General features: G+C 39.3%; 1 protein-coding gene across 7 annotated transcripts in view; it reads left to right on the forward strand.

Annotated features, from left to right (window-relative positions):
- The window catches only part of SFSWAP (splicing factor SWAP), a 285,802-nt gene that overhangs the window by 260,056 nt on the left and 6,759 nt on the right, over positions 1–18,987 (forward strand). For 4 of the 7 annotated variants that reach the window (XM_030217824.1, XM_030217826.1, XM_030217827.1 and 1 more), the window contains 3 exons: positions 12,276–12,329; positions 14,011–14,178; positions 15,831–15,903. In XM_030217824.1, the coding sequence (XP_030073684.1) occupies positions 12,276–12,329; positions 14,011–14,178; positions 15,831–15,903 (295 nt within the window). Of the gene's footprint in view, positions 1–4; positions 259–12,275; positions 12,330–14,010; positions 14,179–15,830; positions 15,904–18,987 lie in introns of those variants that run through there. The other 3 variants (XM_030217825.1, XM_030217831.1, XM_030217828.1) reach the window with 2 other exon arrangements.

Consider the following 18,987-nt stretch of genomic DNA (forward strand, 5'->3'; position numbering starts at 1 on the left):
CCAGGAGCATCAGATGATGGCCTTGGTAGGAAACAAAGGGTGACTTCTTACCTCTGTGCCGTTACCGAAGCCGTACCCAGCATGACAGCCAGCGTACCTTGTGCTACTGAAGATGCCATCTGGTACATGTGGAGATAAACCAAATTCACCTCTAGTGTATGGACTAAATTGATGGGTCTCTTTGTGCTAGTAAGGGTTATTGTTTCCAATGTCCTGGCTAAATTTCATTCCGGTTTGTAAAGCCTTTCATCCACTTAAGTTTATCTTATAATAAAAACTAATTGAACACAGAGTAAACACCTTGTCCTCTTGTAATTTATCATCAGTAAATTTCATGTTTTTTGACATGCACCAAAAAAAATGACAAATTCAGCTTGTGTGTGTATGTACAAAGATATTGCACTAGTAACTTTTTAAGCAATTTTGCTTAGTTTGTTGTAGCCAGGAAGTAATGGAGTTCAGTGATTGCTAATTCTTTTGAGAGTTTCTCTCATACTTATTATTCTTTTAAGAAACTGAAAAAAAAAAGCTAATTGAAGTTAAATGACTGTTTTAAAAGAGTGCCTGGTGGTAAATTATCTTGAAGTAATAGCTAATTACAATCTATTTGATCCCTATGAACAATAGATAATGCAATGCCCAAGTATAGAAAGGTGTTCTACAGAATAGAGGGTCTCTCTACAGTAAGACAGGAAAGAAACTGATTATTTTCAAAGCAGTAGGTTTTTCTGTTCATTTTTTTTTCACTGTAGGAATTAGTCAGTATTACTTTCTAAAAATGGTTGTGTCCATACAACCATATTCAGTTCTGGCTGGATGGGTGTTCATGAGATTAAATTTGCTCATTACTGTGGAAAGGGTAGACAGCTGTGGTCAGTTAAGCTTTCAGAATATCCACACTGACTATGCATGAGAAGCATTTGCACATAGTGGGGCTAGTGCATTCAAATGCATGTTTAGTGGGGTACCTTGAACACCTGGCTGCCTTTTGTGGCACTTGAGGACCACAGCTGCCTACTCTTCTATTGACGTCTGCATAGGCATTTTGCTATTGGTAGAGTCATTTTAGTTACCTGAGATATTTGTGACTAGTTTTCTAGGGTCATTAAATTAGTCCAGTATAAAGGTATCACCTGCAACTTGTTGCTGACCTTTGGTTCTACACACTTTAAAGCAGTGTTTCCCTGCCTTTTGTATTCCAAGGACTGGCTTGCTGTCTTCCTTAAACAATGTGGTCTGACTACAGGGCTGATGGGGGATGAAAACTGAAGTGTGTGTAGCAGGGAGAGGAGAGGATGAGATTGAGGGGGAAAGGCTCTCCTACCATCTGCTTTTCAGACTCTTGGCGCTGGTCTGTCATGAGGAACAGTTGATGTGAAAACAGGAGTGGTTACCCTTCACCGAGTACCTGTGGAGGATTTAAAGATATTAAACTACACGTTGTAAAGGTGGATTGCATTAGAGATTTCTACAAAATGAACTGAAGACTGACTTGGCCTGATTAAAGTTCAGTCTGTATAAAATATCTGAGTGGAAAGCCGGGATGAGAAATCTAATTGGACATTAATAGCGATTTGAAAATCAATAGCGATCTAAGACCTGATGGTGAATGTGTATTTGTTAAATAACAACGTTGTATGTATTTTTAAGTAAAAGGGGATTGGAGGATTGTAGTCAGGTACTATGTGTGAATGGTGAATGAATGATTGTAGTATGCATTTTAGGTAGTGCTAATGAATATGGCACATTTTTTCCAATAAGGATTTTAGAAAAGTAGCCAATTAAAATAATTCTGTTAAATGATTGGTCTTTAAAAAAAAGAAAGTACTCCTCTTTCGCAGTTAGCCACCAGTATACCTTCAAAAAAATTCATTTCCTCACAAGCAGAAGGCGGCAGGACACCTAACCTTCTCCTCATTTCACACATATGTTTTTGTTCAAATCAGGATCAACACCAAGACCCAGTTGCTGGAAAAGTGGCAGCAGCTGGATCTTAATATGTGCTGGATAAAGATAGTCGTCATCTGCATGCACTCTGCTCTCAGACCCCACCTTCTTTGCAGAAGTCAAGAGGGAGTGCACCAATTGTGGGCCTGAGAGCAGAGCACATGCGATGCTGACTGTCTCCATTCTAGCCTTCTCTTTAAGAATATGTTGCTGCCGCTATTCTAGCAATCAGAACATAGGACTCACCCTAGCTTTAATAAATAAAAGTTCACCAGAGTCATTAGGGATGAGCAGAGATTGAGGAGTCTCCTCAAACCAAGTGAAATGCTTCTTCTGGAAGCTCAGTCTCAAGTGTGTCTGGACGATTTTTCAGCTGTTTTTACATGCATTGGTGTAGAATAGCATAGATTAATGTAACACAGTTTTCCTGGGCTTACTGAATTGGATTTTTTGTGCTCTCTAATGGGTTCCGAATTTTTAAGCCTGTCTATTGATAGGCTGTGACAGAAGAGAGCACATCGCAAATAAGTTTCAGGCATTAGTTACTTTCGGTACATCAGAGAATCACTTTTAAAACTTTGTTTAATTTTTAAAGCATTATATGAAGTTGGTCGAAACCATTTGAGAGTTGTGCCTTACGTGCCTGCTTGCGCCTTGTGTTCTGCACGGGACTGTAGGTAATGGTCCCTTTCATTAAGGTTACTCAACTGGCAGGTCCCATAATATAGAGTTCCTTGCCATAGGTCTTTCATAAGGAAAGAGACTTTCTGGCTTTTAAAAAGCAGCTAAAGCCCTCATTATTCCATCAGAGGTTCAGCAAACTTATTCTATTATTGTTAATCTATGTTCAGATTATTCTGTTTTGTTTTTTGTTTTTTTTGGTGTGTGTTAGAGTTTTGCAATGTTTGTATGTGTTAGACTGATTAGGGGCCAGGTGTCTATGAGAAGAATAGTTAGTACATCTAGCCCTTTGTGTGCTTAGTTGTGATCTACTGGGAATGGCCTTGTAGACTGTGTGGCAGGACTGTAAGTACTTCAATATAAATAAATAAAGTAGGCTGAACAACCATGACTTGTTACAGTTGAAAGATACTGAGATTATCCGCTTAGGATTTATGAGAGAATATGGGCTATAAAAATTCTACAATAAACAATTATTTAATAGGGACTTGAGAATGATGAAAGGGACCAGAAGGAATTGTGCCTTTTCACGGTTGAACTCTGACTTCTGCAGTGACGTCAGTGTGGAATTTTTCTTTGCGCATAGGATCCTGTATATTTTCCTATGGGTCTATCATTAGGGATATTCGTAGATGAATTCAGTTTGAGAAAGCACTCAGTTTTCAGTAACTTCTCAGTTCACTGTTGATGCCAGGTAAACAGGAGCAGCCCCTATTTCATTCATCTTCCAAGGCATGCTATGAGGGCATCATGACCAGAAAAAGTTGGTTTGTGAGAGTATCGCTCTGCTTGATATTGTACAAAGGCAAGCAGATCTCCGTGCACCCTGACTGGATAGCACGGTGGCGCAGCAATATTGCTTCCCGCCTACAGCCGCAAGCATTGTGCTACACTTCGTGACCCCTGAGGCAGGCGCTGTGCGCCGAAACACGGACCGTGTCGGGTCCATTCTAGGATTGTTTCATCTAACATTTGATTAAAGTTTTTACTCCCCTTTTTTTGAAGGCTCTTGGTACTTTTTGTGATTTCAAATTCATACATATAAAAAATTGGTGCATTTGTGGTGGTAGATGGGGACAGCAGTAACATGAAGAGTCATGTCTGGGAAGGTAAGTGGAGGTAGACACTCAGGCAAAACATGGTAGTACATTACATTATAGTTTCAAGAAAATTGGGCTATTTCCAAAATGTGTTAGTGAGTCTTGTCAGGATTGCTTTATTGGATCAGTGTAGAAAGCCAGCCTACAGAGAATCATTATGTTTTAGAATAAAAGATTTGAAGGGAAGTATTTTAATGTTTGCAAATTAGTGTTTGTGTTAATATGCACTGAATGAATGACACAACCAGTAATTTTTTATTAAGTATTATTTTTGATAAATCTTTTCAGTCATAATTAAAGTAGGAGTCAGGATGCTGAGTAACAACCATACATTGAGAAGTCTTCATAATTTGTATGTGCCTAATTCATCCTCTTGTCACTGTCCGTTACCAATTATTGCACTGAGAGAGCATGTAAACTGACACTAATTAGCATTAATGGGTTATAGTTTGCTACTGATGAGAAACTGTCAAACTACATCTGTATTTTAAAAATCCTGTCTAACAAGAATACATAAAAATCTTTTGCATAGATTTCATAGTCTAATTTACAGAAATAAAGATCAATGAAAAGGAGATTTGCTAGTTTATGAAGTTACGAGTTGGAGCAGTTGTTTACTCTTTCAAACAGCATTAAAACAGGAGGATGCTCCATGAAGCTAACAACCAGCAGATTAAAAACAAATTGTAGATAGTATTTTTTTTCATGCATTGCTTAATTAAGCTGTGCAATCTGTTGCGGGGGATGTGGTCAAGACAGCTAACAGTGGAATTTAAAAGAGGTTTGAAACAAGTTCCTGGAAGAAAAGTTCATAATACATTATTATCCAGGCACTCATACTTGAGAAAGCCTTTGCAACACTAGGTGTGATGTAATTAAATTTAGTAAACCTACCAAGGCAGCTTATGTTTATTAGGATTTTGATATACTGCCTTATTTTACAGAAGGTCACAGTGATGTACAGTACAAAACATTGTTAAACCAGAAAGGAACTCCATTAAAATAGCAAAGAGTAAAAAACCATTCAAACATAATAAAACTAGGAAATAAAGAGGAAGAGAGGGAAAGGGGGACAAGGGAAGAGGGGGAAAGGAAAATGTGCCTCATAATTCACTCATGAGACTAGCATCTAGCTAGGGACAAAATGAAAAACAGCCTAGTTTAAAAAAAAAAGGGTCTTTAGCTTGATCTTAAATAGGGATCCCTTGGTATGGGCCTTAAAGTTACTGTCCAGGTCTAGAAATTGGTTTAGTATAAGGTGGTAAAGGGTAGTTGTAAATCAAGTTCACTCTGAAGATGTAAGTGTTAACTAGTGTTGTGCCACAGGGATCAGTCCTTGGTCCAGTTCTCATCAATGTTTTTGTATGTCATATTGAAAAAGGTTTGCCTCTTTGTAGATAACAAAATCTGCAACAGTGTAGACACTCTGAAAGGTGTGGGTAATGTGAGGAGGGATCTAGCAAAGTGTGAAAAATGGTCTAGAATATGGCAGCTAAGATTTAATGTTAAAAAAAAATACAAGGTTATGCATTTGGGCTGCAAAACCCCAAGGGAGCAGTACAATATAGGAGGTGAAGTACTTGTTCACAAAAGAAGAACGGAACCTGAGGGCGATCATATTTATTTTTATTTTGCTCACAACTTTTTCAGTGGTAGCTCAGGTATACTGGGTATTTCCCTGTCCCTGGAGGGCTCACAATCTTGTTTGTAACCAAGGCAATGGAGGGTTAAGTGATTTGCCCAAGGAGCAGCAGTGGGATTTGAACCGCCCACCTCTGATATCAAGACCGGTGTTCTAACCACTAGGCCACTTAAGATGGCCAAATAGAAAAGGTGACATCAAAAGCCAGGATGATGCTTAGATACATAGAAAGAGGAATAGTCAGTAGGAAAAAGTATGTGATAATGCCTCTGCATAAATCTCTGGTGAGACCTCACTTGGTGTACTGTACTGGAAACTGCTAAATAGATAGTCAGTCCAGAGGACAGCTACTAAAATGGTCAGTGGTCATCATCATAAGGATATAGAGACAGACTTATGGATCTCAAAGATAAAAGAGAGACATGGTAAGACATTTAAACATCTCCATGGTATAAGAGAAGAGTCAATGGGCCTCTTTCCATTGAAAGAAAGCTGTGGAATGATGAGTCATAGGATGAGTGAGAAAGGGGTAGACTCGAGAGTACTCTAAAAACATATATATATATTTCTTTACAGAAAGGGTGCTGGATATGTGTAACAGCCTTCCAGTGGATATGAGGGCAGTATTTGAATTAAAAAAAAACATAGGAAAAGCACTGAGAATCTCTGAAGGAGAAGAGAGGTATTGTAGAGCTTACTAGTTGGTATAGATGGGCAGATCAGCTAGGTGGTTTGGTCTTTTATCTGCTCTCATTTTCTTTATTTCTGTCTTATATAGAAATGTGAATGTGTTTTTGGTGTGCTAATATTTATTTCTAACATCAAAGAAAAGGTTCCTTATATAACTATGTTTCAAATATTTTTGTGGACGATCATAAAGTGGGTGAATCAGTTTTTCAAGTGCCTGAGTGAACTGGGGACTCCTGAAAAAAAAGGTTAACTCTGTTTAGAAGACAGAATCTTTGTGGTGGAGGAGTCTAATAAAAATTTATTTAAAAATTTATTCTGCTAAGATGGATGATTTGGACGATTGCTGTGAGAGGAGCAGTATAATAATTGAGATTCCCAAGGGTTTTAGTCGTTTGATGTGGAAAAGTTTGTTGACGTTTAGTTAGAAATGTAAAACATATTTGAGCCTCAACATGTGTGCAATATGCTTGTTGTGGAGAGAACTCGTAGATTCTCACCTAAAGCACCTCGTTCCAGAACTCTGCCAAGAATAGTTGTGACCAAAATTATGAACTTCAAAGGTAAAGTGGAACTTCTGAAATAACTTCCCTGTTGCAAATTTTATAACTCAGCATACATGATGGAGTTCTCAATTATTCTTCAGCTTGGAAAACAGACAGCTGAGGGGTGATATGATTGAGGTCTACAAAATCCTGAGTGGTGTAGAACGAGTAAAAATGAATTGATTTTTCACTCTTTCAAAAAGTACAAAGACCAGGGGACACTCAATGAAATTACATGGAAATAATTTTAAAACAAATAGGAGGAAATATTTTTTCACTCAAAGAATAGTTAAGCTCTGGAACTTGTTGCCGAAGGATGTGCTAACAGCGGTTAGCGTATCTAGCTTAAAAAAAAAAGTTTGAACAAATTCCTGGAGAAAATGTCTATAGTCTGTTATTGAAATAGACATGAGGGAAGCCACTACTTGCCCTGGGATTGGTAACATGGAATGTTTCTACTATTTGGGTTTCTGCCACTTATTTGTGACCTGGATTGGCCATTGTTGGAAGCAGGATACTGGGCTAGATGGACCATTGGTCTAACCTAGTATGTGGCTATTGTTATGTTCTTAATAAGCATGAGAGATTTGCATGCACTGCCTCATGAATATTCATTGTGGGGATATCCTGAAAACCTGATGGGACTAGGTATGCCCCAAGAACTGACTTGGGAATGGCTGGAGTAAACACTGGAATAACAAATCTATACAGTTACTGCAAGTTGGAGCTGCAAAAATATGAACTTTTAAAAACAGGGAGAGGGGATTATATGTGTACCTGTTGGTTGTCAAATGTTGAGATTTGTGTAAGCTTTGAGTGGGAGTTAAGCAGGGTGGGTTTGGGACTGGGTAGGTTTTTGTTTAAAGAGTTACATGAATAGAGGAGCTGTAATAGATAAGAATAGTGTGATATGCTGTTGAACAGGGAATATATGGGTCATGTTTTTCACACTCCTTTCAGCAGCAGCTTCAGGAGAATTGTGTGTATTGGAGAGAAGAGTTTAAATCCACATCCTAGTAGGCACTATTTGTCAGGATTTTTAAACAGCCCTTTATTTTATTCAGGGTCTAAGCTCCTCTGCCAGTCACTATTGAACTGTAGAACAGATTTATTCTGCTTGTCAACTTCACATATTTAAAAAAAATGATTGCATATAAGGTTTAAAGTTTATGCTTTTGGATACAGTGACTTAAAGTGGATTACCATAAGGTATGGAGGTTCAGGCATCCTAATGTAAGTCTTAACATGTTTTTCTGCAGCCCACAACTCCTTTTCAAGAACTGATCCATGTTGTACTCCAAGTGAATCTAGATGGAATAGTGAATGCTTACTATCTTAGTTGTGGCATCACAGAACATTCTCCCCTGTCATACTTGGAGGCGTATTCCAGTAGATCAGGAGGACAGGGCCAGCATTAGGGCGTGGCAACCACAACAATTGCCCAGGGTCCCCAAGCCACAAGGGCCCCGGTTCTGCCTGAAGCAGAAATAGTTTGAAGGTGGGTTTGGGGGCCCCCATCTCCAGTTTCTGCCATGGGCCCCAGCATGTCTTAACTCTAACCCAACCCTGCAGGAGGAAGCTGCCAGGCATACTATATCTGTCTACATGTTTGATCAGATTTGATCTATCTTTGATGCTCAACTAAGTGCTATTGACTTCAACAAGCCATCACTGTGTTACAAAAAAAAAATCACTAAAATGATTCCTGTTTTAATTATCTATATTAATTATTCATCTTTAGGAGCACTGGTGTGATTATTTTTGTTCATGTGTCATTTTCTGAAAGTGATTCATCTTTCAATCTTGATTTATGGTTTGACTTACTAGTATATATTGCACAAAATGTCTCCTCTTCAGTAAACAGAAATCTTATCAAAAATGACCAAACAGATAAAGGTGTGCAGTTGAAACATCCCTATTAAAGAAGACTAGTTATTATGAAAAGGCTGCCCAAAATGAAATCCTGCAGGTGCTTTGTACACCTAACAACACTATTATTTCTTCATTTTGGCTATGCAGACCAAAACATGAATAATGTGTTCAAATATCTGGTTCAAGTTGAATTATATTTACAACAAAACAAGGGTTAAGTCTTTGTGGTTCCAATACAAAACTTTTTTATTTTTTTTTCAGAAAAGCACATTCAAACTAGTCCTTTAGTAAATGTTAACTTAGGAAAGAAAAACAAATTACCTGTAGTCCAGCTAAGATTTGAACTGTGGAACTGTATTGTGTCCTTTAAATAACACACATAGATTTACTATTGCTATAATATAGTCTTGTAAATGTGTCCCACAATATTGTACAGTAGTGTTTTAAACAGCAAGTTATCACCAAAAGGGTTCATTTATTGGTTAGCAATTATATGTCACTATTTTGGAAAAAGCTAAAGATTAATTTGATTTTGATAGGAGACAGTCTGAAAGAATATAGGCTTTGTGTTTTTCAAACTAATATTTATATAATTTCCGTTTCACTTCTTGTGACATATGCTATGTTCTGCCTAAAGCTGAAATATGACATATATATAATGTTGCATAAGTGGTGGCTGATGAAGGCATTTTTCCCCCCTATAACAACCAACACAAAATGAATTGGCCTGCAGTAGCATATATTTATGTGGGGTGGGGAACTGATGTTTTGATAGTACACTTCCTAATCCAATTATTGTTTTCAGATATACAAATACTTCTCTTTAGGTAAACAAAGGTTTGGTAACCAGAACTTGGGTGGGGGTGGAAGGGGATGAAAACAAAAGTTACATTCTGTCACATTTCAGGTTCTATTGTGGTATTCAAATATTTGCTTGTGTCTCGAAACATTAGACTTTTCATCATGTTATTGAAGCGCACAGTGCAGCTTTTAAAGCATAAAGGCTGGGTTATGCTTCCTAAATCTTGTTGTTCAGGGAGATTGAAAAGAAGGAGGTATTAGTTGCAAAATGGGCATTCAGGGTTTAAAAAAAAAAAAAACCTCCAGTTTCTTCTTTGTTCTTTCTGAATGACTGATGTTGTAAGGCAGACCCTTAAATGAATTTTCAATAACAGATACCTTTTATTTTTCCATTTGCCTTAATCTTATAAGTGGAATATGTTTCACAGCTTTTAGAAATAGTCTCCATAAAAGTGATCCATATTGTTCTAGAATGCCTATGCTTTCCATCAATTCGTTCATCCGCATACCACAAAAGTTGACTTTTCATTTTTGTTTTACGGTCGGTCTACGTTACGAGGTTCATTTTATAAAGACATACATTTTCAAGAATCATGCTAGCCCTTAGTTATGGTCTCTGATTAAATTAATGTTTTGGCCAGTAAATACATTAAACAGTACATTAATTAGGCTATAAACTGACAGATGGACCCATGACACTAGAAGTAAAGGCATAGTTGTTCTGGGTTTAAATTTCATTCTGAATGTTAAAATAGCTGCTCTACTCTGACAGGGTGGAGTAACTGTATCCTTGCATGTAGAAAACAGTTTACGCCTAAGTAGTCCTGTGATTTTATTAGTGTTACACAGATATAATTTGTAAGTAATACTAAAGAGATTAAGAAAGTTCCTTTAATACAGTTAAACTTTCTGCATACCTTCTCCAAGAAGACATGCATAAACAGCTGAAGCAAGCTGCTCATGTTCTTTCTTAAGAGGAAGACTGGTATGCATTTTGTTTTAGTGTTACTTTAGCCTTTGCTTACCCTGGGAAATTTAGGGAATTAAATCAGTCCTCCTTTTGTTTTAGTGTGTGGTGATTCGGTTGGATCTGGGCCTGCCAATGTCACTGCAGGAGTTTCATGCATGTAATAGAATTCCAGTCCAAGTTCCTCATAGCAGCTGTGGTGGTGGTAACTACCTAGTCCATTGCAGACATAGGAGATGGCAGCCTCATCGTGAAGACTTTGAGTGGGAAGATACAGTAGTAATTTGCTATTGACTTCTGCAGCCTATTGTGTCTTGTCTTCCGGAGAAGTTTCCCCATCCAAATGTGAGCCAGGCATGCCCTGCTTAGCTTCAGATACCTATTGAGTTCATGTTCTCCAAGGACAATGTTGCTGGTGGCTATGGCAGTACTACTTAGAAAATATTGAAAGAACAGATGTTTAAAAAAAATGCCATTTATAAAGTCGCAACTCCCTATGGTACATGATTAGTATTCACTTAATATTCTTTTAAAAATAAATTTTACTTAGTCGCCACTTATAAGCTAAAACAGCTCTATTACTTTCCTTCATTAGCCTCTTTTCCTAAGATTGTCATAATCATTGGCCCCTTTTTCTGAGATTTTGCTAAATTGTACTTGGATTGTTTGATATATTTTTAACTTGCTGATGGCATTTGTGAAGCTTTCAAATATAATGCAGTTCAATAATGACCAAGGGTCCTTTATTTTCTGGCAGCTATTCCATGTAAAATGAATTTTTGATCCTGGTCCAGTTTCCAGTAAGTAAATGTCAATACAATAGAAAGCACAGTCATATTTGGTGAAAGTGTGGAGAAAGCACTCTTCCCCCCCCCCCCCCCCCCCCCCCCCCCCCCCCAAGGTGTAATGATACTCTGAAACATGTCTACTGCCATTGAAACATAAGAAGGTCAGAGCAGCATTCTGCACATTTGTGCTGATAATGGGCTATTTGAAGTGCTAGAAAATGAAGTTCTACCACGCTGGTAACGCCAGTTGTTGGGCTCTTTGTGGAATCAATGCTGTAAACCAGGAATGACGACTTCTGGTCCCTGGTATTACAAATAAATCTGGTTTTCAAGATTTCTGCAATGAATACTCAAAGATATATGTGAAGTCTTTCTCTTCTCTCCCCCCCCCCCCCCCCCCCCCAAGAATGGATTTATTTGTTTGTTTTTTGAAATTCTGAAAGTCAAACTTTAGGGTACCCGAGGACTGTAGTTTGGATTTGGGTTGTAGATTACCATCCTTACTCTAGAAGGCTCCTGGCCCAAGCAGTGCTTCTTTGTTGGATAAATTAAGTAGTTTGATATCTGGGTTTTTAGTTTTCTACATTCACTAAGTTCACCAGGAAACACCATTATAAAATAGTGTCCTAAGCATGATCATGTACAGTAATTACATTGGGCAACTTCAGAGAACGTTTGGGCTTTTATCTGCATTTAACACTTCAAATTTATCTTTGGAAATGGAAGAGGAGAGAGAAAAATGTATACCTTGAGAGTCATTGAACAGAGGCTAATTCCCCAGGTTTTAATTACAATAGCTTTCATGTTAGTCTTTAAATCACAACAGTGAAGTTTTTAGCCAATCATAAGGAGCTACATAATTCAAAAGAATGCTGAGCAGTGAATTTAACACGTCAGGAAAGCCACACAGTTTGATAAATGGTATCATATTTTCAACACATTGTGGTGTTCTTATTCCAGTAATAATCAGCTCATTACCTATACCTTTACCTGTTATTGTAATATAAATATTGTAACAGGCTTCTGAATGAACTTCCACGAAGCAAATGATTACTTCACATTGCATGCCTAGCACAGTGTAAGATGAAAGCTGTACTTGACTTTAATAATACTATAGCTTTTTTAATGATACATCCCAAGTAAGGATGTGTGTCATACTCATTCTTTGGATAAAGTAGTATGGTTGCCATTTTAATCACTTTGAATACATAGAAATACGTTTACCTTTATTTCTGTGCATTCTAGATCTGTGAACAAATTGGCCATGGTAGTTGGTAAGAACATCCTGCTGGTATGCAGGTCAGTCTTTGTATGTTGCATTTTTATCTGAGTGTGAAAACGCTTCCCATTAATTGCATTTTGGGTACTTTAGAAATGTGTTGAGACTGTTTGCATCAGGGATCTGATTTAGGGACCTTCTGATTTCTTTGTATACCTAGCAGTGACATACGTAATACATCCTAAGGAGTGGTGAAAAGTTATTTCAGTCCTGAGTTTCTTTGAGTTCATGGTCAGCACAGTAATTTGTTTCAGTTTAGAGAATTAGGTTTGCCTCTTTTACAAAACCACACTATAAAAGGTTTTGTTTTTTGTTTTTGTTTTTTTACATTTGTACCCCGCGCTTTCCCCACTCATGGCAGGCTCAATGCGGCTTACATGGAGCAATGGAGGGTTAAGTGACTTGCCCAGAGTCACAAGGAGCTGCCTGAAGTGGGAATCGAACTCAGTTCTTCAGTTCCCCAGGACCAAAGTCCACCACCCTAACCACTAGGCCACTCCTCCTTCTGATTAAACTCCTACATTACCCTTGTTTGTGTACCTGGTAGATTGCAAGTCTGTTAACATGTTCTGTCATATTGATTTTCACAGTTACAGGGAAGGTGACAAACTACTAACAGCCATTAGCATCACACCTGAAATGCTGTTAGATACCACCAAGTTCAAAAGGTTCTTTTAGTATGGCTAAGTATGATAACAGGACAGAAGCCCCATTCATTTACATTACCAGAAAATGCAATAAGTGAACTGCTCTTATAGATGAGAGTTCTCTGTATTTAGTGCTTCGCCCCCCCCCCCCCCCCCCCCCCCCCCCCCCCACACACACACACACACAGAGTGCTGTACAGTTAAAGAAGAAATGCATGTGTTAGAAATCAGGACAGCATATAGGATTACATTCTGTACGCAATGATTTGACATAACAGAGTCTGGGAAGGCAGCTGTGACCGGGGAATTAACTTTACTGTTATTACAAAAAATGTTGCAGTATCCTTAATGTCAGAGTAGACAGGCCCATGGCACAAGCAGAGACCGAAAAAAATGGCAGTACTATATGAATAATATTGTACGGTTTGGTCATATTACTGTGCTGTCCTGAGCTCGACATCCCCACTATTATTCTGCTCTTGGATTCTTTTGTGGCCCTGTCATTAGCTTCTGAATTGCATGATGGGTGGTCTCCAAAATGGTTTAGAACAGGGGTGTCCAACTTCAGCTCTTGCCAGGTCGGGTTTTCGGGATTCCCCCAATGAGTATGCATGAGATCTATTTGCATACAGTGAAGGCAGTGCATGCAAATAGATCTCATGCATATTCATTGGGGAAATTCGACTGGATTGCAGCCCTCAAGGACCAAGGTTGGACAACCCTGGTCTAGACTATGACAATCAGCTGCAGACTCCTTTTCTAATCTGAAATTAAGAAGGGTTGAATATTGCTTTCCAGCATATTTATTTTGATCCCCTAAATATTTTACTGGCTTTGACATGCACAGTTTTAGAAGTCTCTGTAGTCTTGGAAAAGCCAAGATCATCTGATCTTGTATGGTCTGAGGAGCTCACCTTATAGAACCATCTTTCTATAATTTTTATTTTGATTCAACATTGTGGCATAAAAAGAATCAAGATTGCAGGCAGAGTGTGAATATTCTTCACATCCTCTGTCCTTTCTTTTTCTAACATCTTATTCACATCTCTTTCAGAAGTCCTCATGAAAAGAAGAAAAGGCATTCTCAATCCCATAGCAAGTCAAAGCCACGTTTACACACTCCTTCAATGTCACCAAGCATGCAGTATGAAAATAAGAACTCTGTACACTCCACAAGCATCTCTCCCATGGAGAGTAGGGAGTCCAGCCAAGAACGTTCCAGGTAACATAAGCTTGGTGCATAAGCTCTATTTACAAATGTGCAAAAAATCTCTGAATGTGTTGGAGAGAAAAGGCCTAGGGTACTTGAATAGAGCCAATACTGTTAAGTTAATGAATATTTCAAGATGGCAACTTTGAAAACTAGAAGAGACTACTACTACTACTATTTAGCATTTCTATAGCGCTACAAGGCGTACGCAGCGCTGCACAAACATAGAAGGAAGACAGTCCCTGCTCAAAGAGTTTACAATCTAATAGACAAAAATAAAGTAATCAAATCAATTAATGTGTACAGGAAGGAGGAGAGGAGGGTAGGTGGAGGCGAGTGGTTACGAGTCAAAAGCAATGTTAAAGAGGTGGGCTTTCAGTCTAGATTTAATGGTGGCCAAGGATGGGGCAAGACGTAGGGGCTCAGGAAGTTTATTCCAGGCGTAGGGTGCAGCGAGACAGAAGGCGCGAAGTCTAGAGTTGGCAGTAGTGGAGAAAGGAACAGATAAGAAGGATTTATCCATGGAGCAGAGTGCACGGGAAGGGGTGTAGGGAAGGACGAGTGTGGAGAGATACTGGGGAGCAGCAGAGTGAGTACATTTATAGGTTAGTAGAAGAAGTTTGAACAGGATACGAAAACGGATAGGGAGCCAGTGAAGCGAGTTGAGGAGAGGGGTATTATGAGTAAAGCGACCCTGGCGGAAGACGAGACGGGCAGCAAAGTTTTGAACCGATTGGAGAGGGGAGAGGTGACTAAGTGGGAGGCCAGCGAGAAGCAGATTGCAGTAGTCTAAACGAGAGGTGACAAGGGTGTGGATGAGGGTTTTGGTAGAGTGCTCGGAAAGAAAGGAGCAGATTTTACAGATGTTGTAAAGAAAGAAACGACAGTTCTTGGCGATCTGCTGGATATGAGCAGAGAAGGAGAGAGAAGAGTCAAAGATGACCCCAAGGTTTCGAGCTGAGGAGACAGGGAGAATGAGAGAGCCATCAACAGAAACCCTTCCACCCTCTTTTTTACATCCTTTGGAAGGGATTTCACTTGTCCCAAAAGTGTGACTTAAAACATTTATTAACCCAATAAAGGTATCATTTCTACTAACTAAAGATTTTTCTCTTTTTTAACAATTTATTTTTGGCATGATATAACCAGATCATAATTGTGCTTCATGAAAACCTTTTTTTAGGAAGTTTACCAGCAATTTCATCAGCATCATCTTTACTTTGCCATCTGCTCATCTTAGCTTCCTGAGTAGCTCATCTCATTATGAGCATAGGGAGGGAAGATGGTCAACCTGCTGTGCATGAACTGGAAAAGAACAATGAACCCTTTCATTTTCATGGGATGAAGTTGCTGTTCTTTGGAGATTTGTGGGATCGGTTTGTGATGATCAGTGCTGAAAAATTCTGTTTCAGTCAGAAAGAAGTCACTCACTGTATTAAAGACTATGAAAGTGAAACTGGTATTTGCTTAAAGCAAAATGAGGGCTATAAATGACTAAAGTCATGCACCAAAAATTCTGCCTCTACCATTTTTAGTTAAATGGTTTTGAAATAATTTTAGCCATAAAGCTGAGACAAAATTGTTTGCTTTGAAGTTTGTACACCAGTTTACCTTTTGAAAAATATACTTCTTAGCCAGCTGACCTGGTTTTCTTTCTCTTTTAGGGGAAATTCTCAGGAAAAAGATGGTCAGATCTCATCAGCAATTGTATCATCAGTTCAAAGCAAAATAACTCAGGTAATATTTATGTAATTGTGATAATCTGCCTATTGTTACTGAACTATATCACTCTAACCGCCTTGGGAATCTTTCATAAAGGCAGTTAATAAATCCCAATAAATAAATGGTAACCAGGTCTTTATTCTAAGAATTCATTTGACTTTCAGGCTGTGTAATCAGAGAGCCATAGACAGAAAGATGGGTACTAAATACACAGGCCTTTCTTCCTGGCAAATATCTGCATAACGTCAATTTATGCTAATATCTGCATAAAGTCGATTTTACCCCAGGTGCATCTAACACAATCTGTATAATAGGAAGCATCCATTGCTTCAGATACAACTTAGATGGTAAGGCCACATGGGCAAGGAAATAACTTGAGCACCTGATTATAACTCATCTCAACTTGGATTTTAAAAAGATGTAATTAAAAGTAGTTTTGGCTTTCAGATTTAAAGGTTTTCTGCTAGGCCTTTTACAGAATGGAGACCATGTTCAGCACACCCTTATTCATTGTGTGTGAATCCTCACTGGCACTACTAATGATAGCAGTAATTCACTATTTTAAAGAGTCAATTAAAAGGAAAACATGTTGTCTCTAAATTCTGTAGCATGTCTTATGTGTAGAGAGAACCTGATGTATCTGGCACTGAATACATTTATTCTGAAAAATACCTGCATATACAGCCTGAAAGCTTGACACATAATATTGCTTCCTTCTGAATTATAACAGTAGCAACCAGAGAGAAGTGAGTAGGTGGGGAAGACTATCCACTTTAAGTAATGCAGAAGAACCAGATACTTGCATATATGTCGTGCTTGTATGAGCATGTTTAGGAGGAATGCCACTCTTTATGAAGTCATTTGCTGGCAAATGTTAAATAAGCATTAACCTTTAATAAAGCTGAAAAACAATCTGATTTCCTTCCTTCTTAAAATGTTGGTAGTACATTTCTTTGGTGGGTTTTTATCCATTTGTGAAGTGCTGCAAGCACATTCATTTTGTTAAATGTGCTGTAGTGATGCTTTGTGTGTCTGATGTCAAATTGCCATCTGCATAATCCTCTACATTTGTTAATGATAATTGCACTAGACTTGTATAATTATAAGAAATGTTCTAATTGTGTCTTGAATAGGAATTTCTATTGTTGCTTTTATGAAGCATTACTCTCTCTTGGGGCATTTAATTCAGAACAGTTGTATGTCCTCAGGGTAAAGGTAATCTATGATAGAAAAGATTTTTCTCCAAAGGCAAGCAAGCCAGTTGTATTCTCACAGCTGGGTGACATCATCCAACAGAGCTCGGTGCAGACTCTGACTAGCGAGATTAATGTAGAATTTTCTAGCAGCGTCCCCTGCGCAGGCACCGGTATATTTCCGTGTGAGAGCAGGTTCCTCAGTTTGCCACGGAGCAGGGAGGACACATCATCGTGTTCTCCTCTCCGTGTGTTTTTTCTCCGATTCTCTGTGCCTTCCTCATGAATACATTTTTGTCCCTTTCATGATTATTACGCCTTCCTCTTTATTTTATTCTGTTACTCTTTTAATTTTTGTAGTGTTTTTGGCTCTTCAAGTTTCCTTTCTTTTTCACAAGTTGCTAGGTATTTAGGCCGGAGCACCGACTTCAATTTGAACACTGCTCCTTTTTACGGCTCACAATTGAGGAGTTTCATTTGCCTGCAATTCTTTTCTTGATGTCCAGGAAGAACCCCAGTGACTTCAGAAGGTGCTAAGCCCAGTGTAATCAGGTTATTTCCTTGATACACTCTCACTCTTGCTGCATCGAGTGCTTTGGGCCTCTTGTTCTTTCTGTTTACAATGCAGCTGAGGGCACAAAAGGTCCAGCAGGAGAGACTTTTTGGCTCCTCGAAGGCTGAAGCATCAACCTCTGGCTGCTAAGACTTCGACTATCACTGGGAGTGCATCAAGGGAAGCCCAAGAAGCATAAGCATGTCCTCATCAGCACATACTGTTACCCGAAAAGCATCGGCACCAGGAGAAGCGCTCCCCTTCTTTAGTAGGGGTGCCAGTGTGCAAGTCTCTGAGATGCCAAGTTCCGGCTTCTGGTTCGGCACTGACACCTCAGGCTGCCTCTCTTCTGGCTCTCCCGCCTTATCAATACCTTCCTTCAATGAACGGAGTAGCTGGTGCAGATGCTGCAGTTGCAATCTGCTCAGGCATTGAGGGCACTTGCGCCAGCTGTAGATCAGCCCCAGATTCTTCCTTAGGCTCCATCATGTCTGTGAAGAGATCCTCGTTGCTGGTGCCTCAAAAGGTGTCAATATTGACTCATGAACTACCACTCTCGAAGTCAGGTGAGGAAGCTTCCCCAAAGTCTGAGGGTAGGGCTGTACTTTGGCACTGTAAAGGGCATGGTTCCACTGAGCCAAGGCACAGACTCAGTCCGGTCTGAATATGAGACCACACATGGGACTTAGAAGGCCCTCATTACTTCTTGGAGGAGGAGTCTTATGGGGTACCTTGTGATCCCACCCAACCTTAAGAGAGACATAAATCTCCACTTGAGGGTTTCTCACTGGTTTCGTCAAGGAGATGGCTGCTGCCATCCCATTTAAGTTTTGAGACAGAGGAGGAATCCAGGGCAAAGATGTTATCTGTTCTGGACTATGAGTCTCCTCTTAAAGAAGACGTCACAGTACCACTGCACCCTATCCTTAAAAATGCATTGAGGAAGAACTGAGAAGCTCCCCTGTCAGTTCAGGTCGCACCTAAGAAGGTGGATACGCAGAATCATATCCAGAAGGCTCCTGGATTTGAGAGGGCACAACTGCCTCACCATTTTGGTTGTCGAACCAACTCCAGGATTCGTGCCCTGGCTCCCCCAGGTAGAAAAGCTTAGCCACTAGACTCATTTGAGAGGAAAACATTTCAAGCCTCGATGCTCTTTGCCCGCATCCAGGCCTACAGGCTCTGCATGAACCTTTACTTGCAGGTCTTTGCTACGCAGTACACTAAGTCTAGCGGATTCTCTGTCACAGGAGCAGGACACAGAACTTCGCCAGTTGGCCAGTAAGCAGCTAGAGTGTAGAAAGTATCTGACCAGGGGTGCATACGATTCTTTTGATATTGCGTTCAGACTCT

Source organism: Microcaecilia unicolor, chromosome 11, assembly GCF_901765095.1.
Source record: "Microcaecilia unicolor chromosome 11, aMicUni1.1, whole genome shotgun sequence".
NCBI lineage: Eukaryota > Metazoa > Chordata > Amphibia > Gymnophiona > Siphonopidae > Microcaecilia > Microcaecilia unicolor.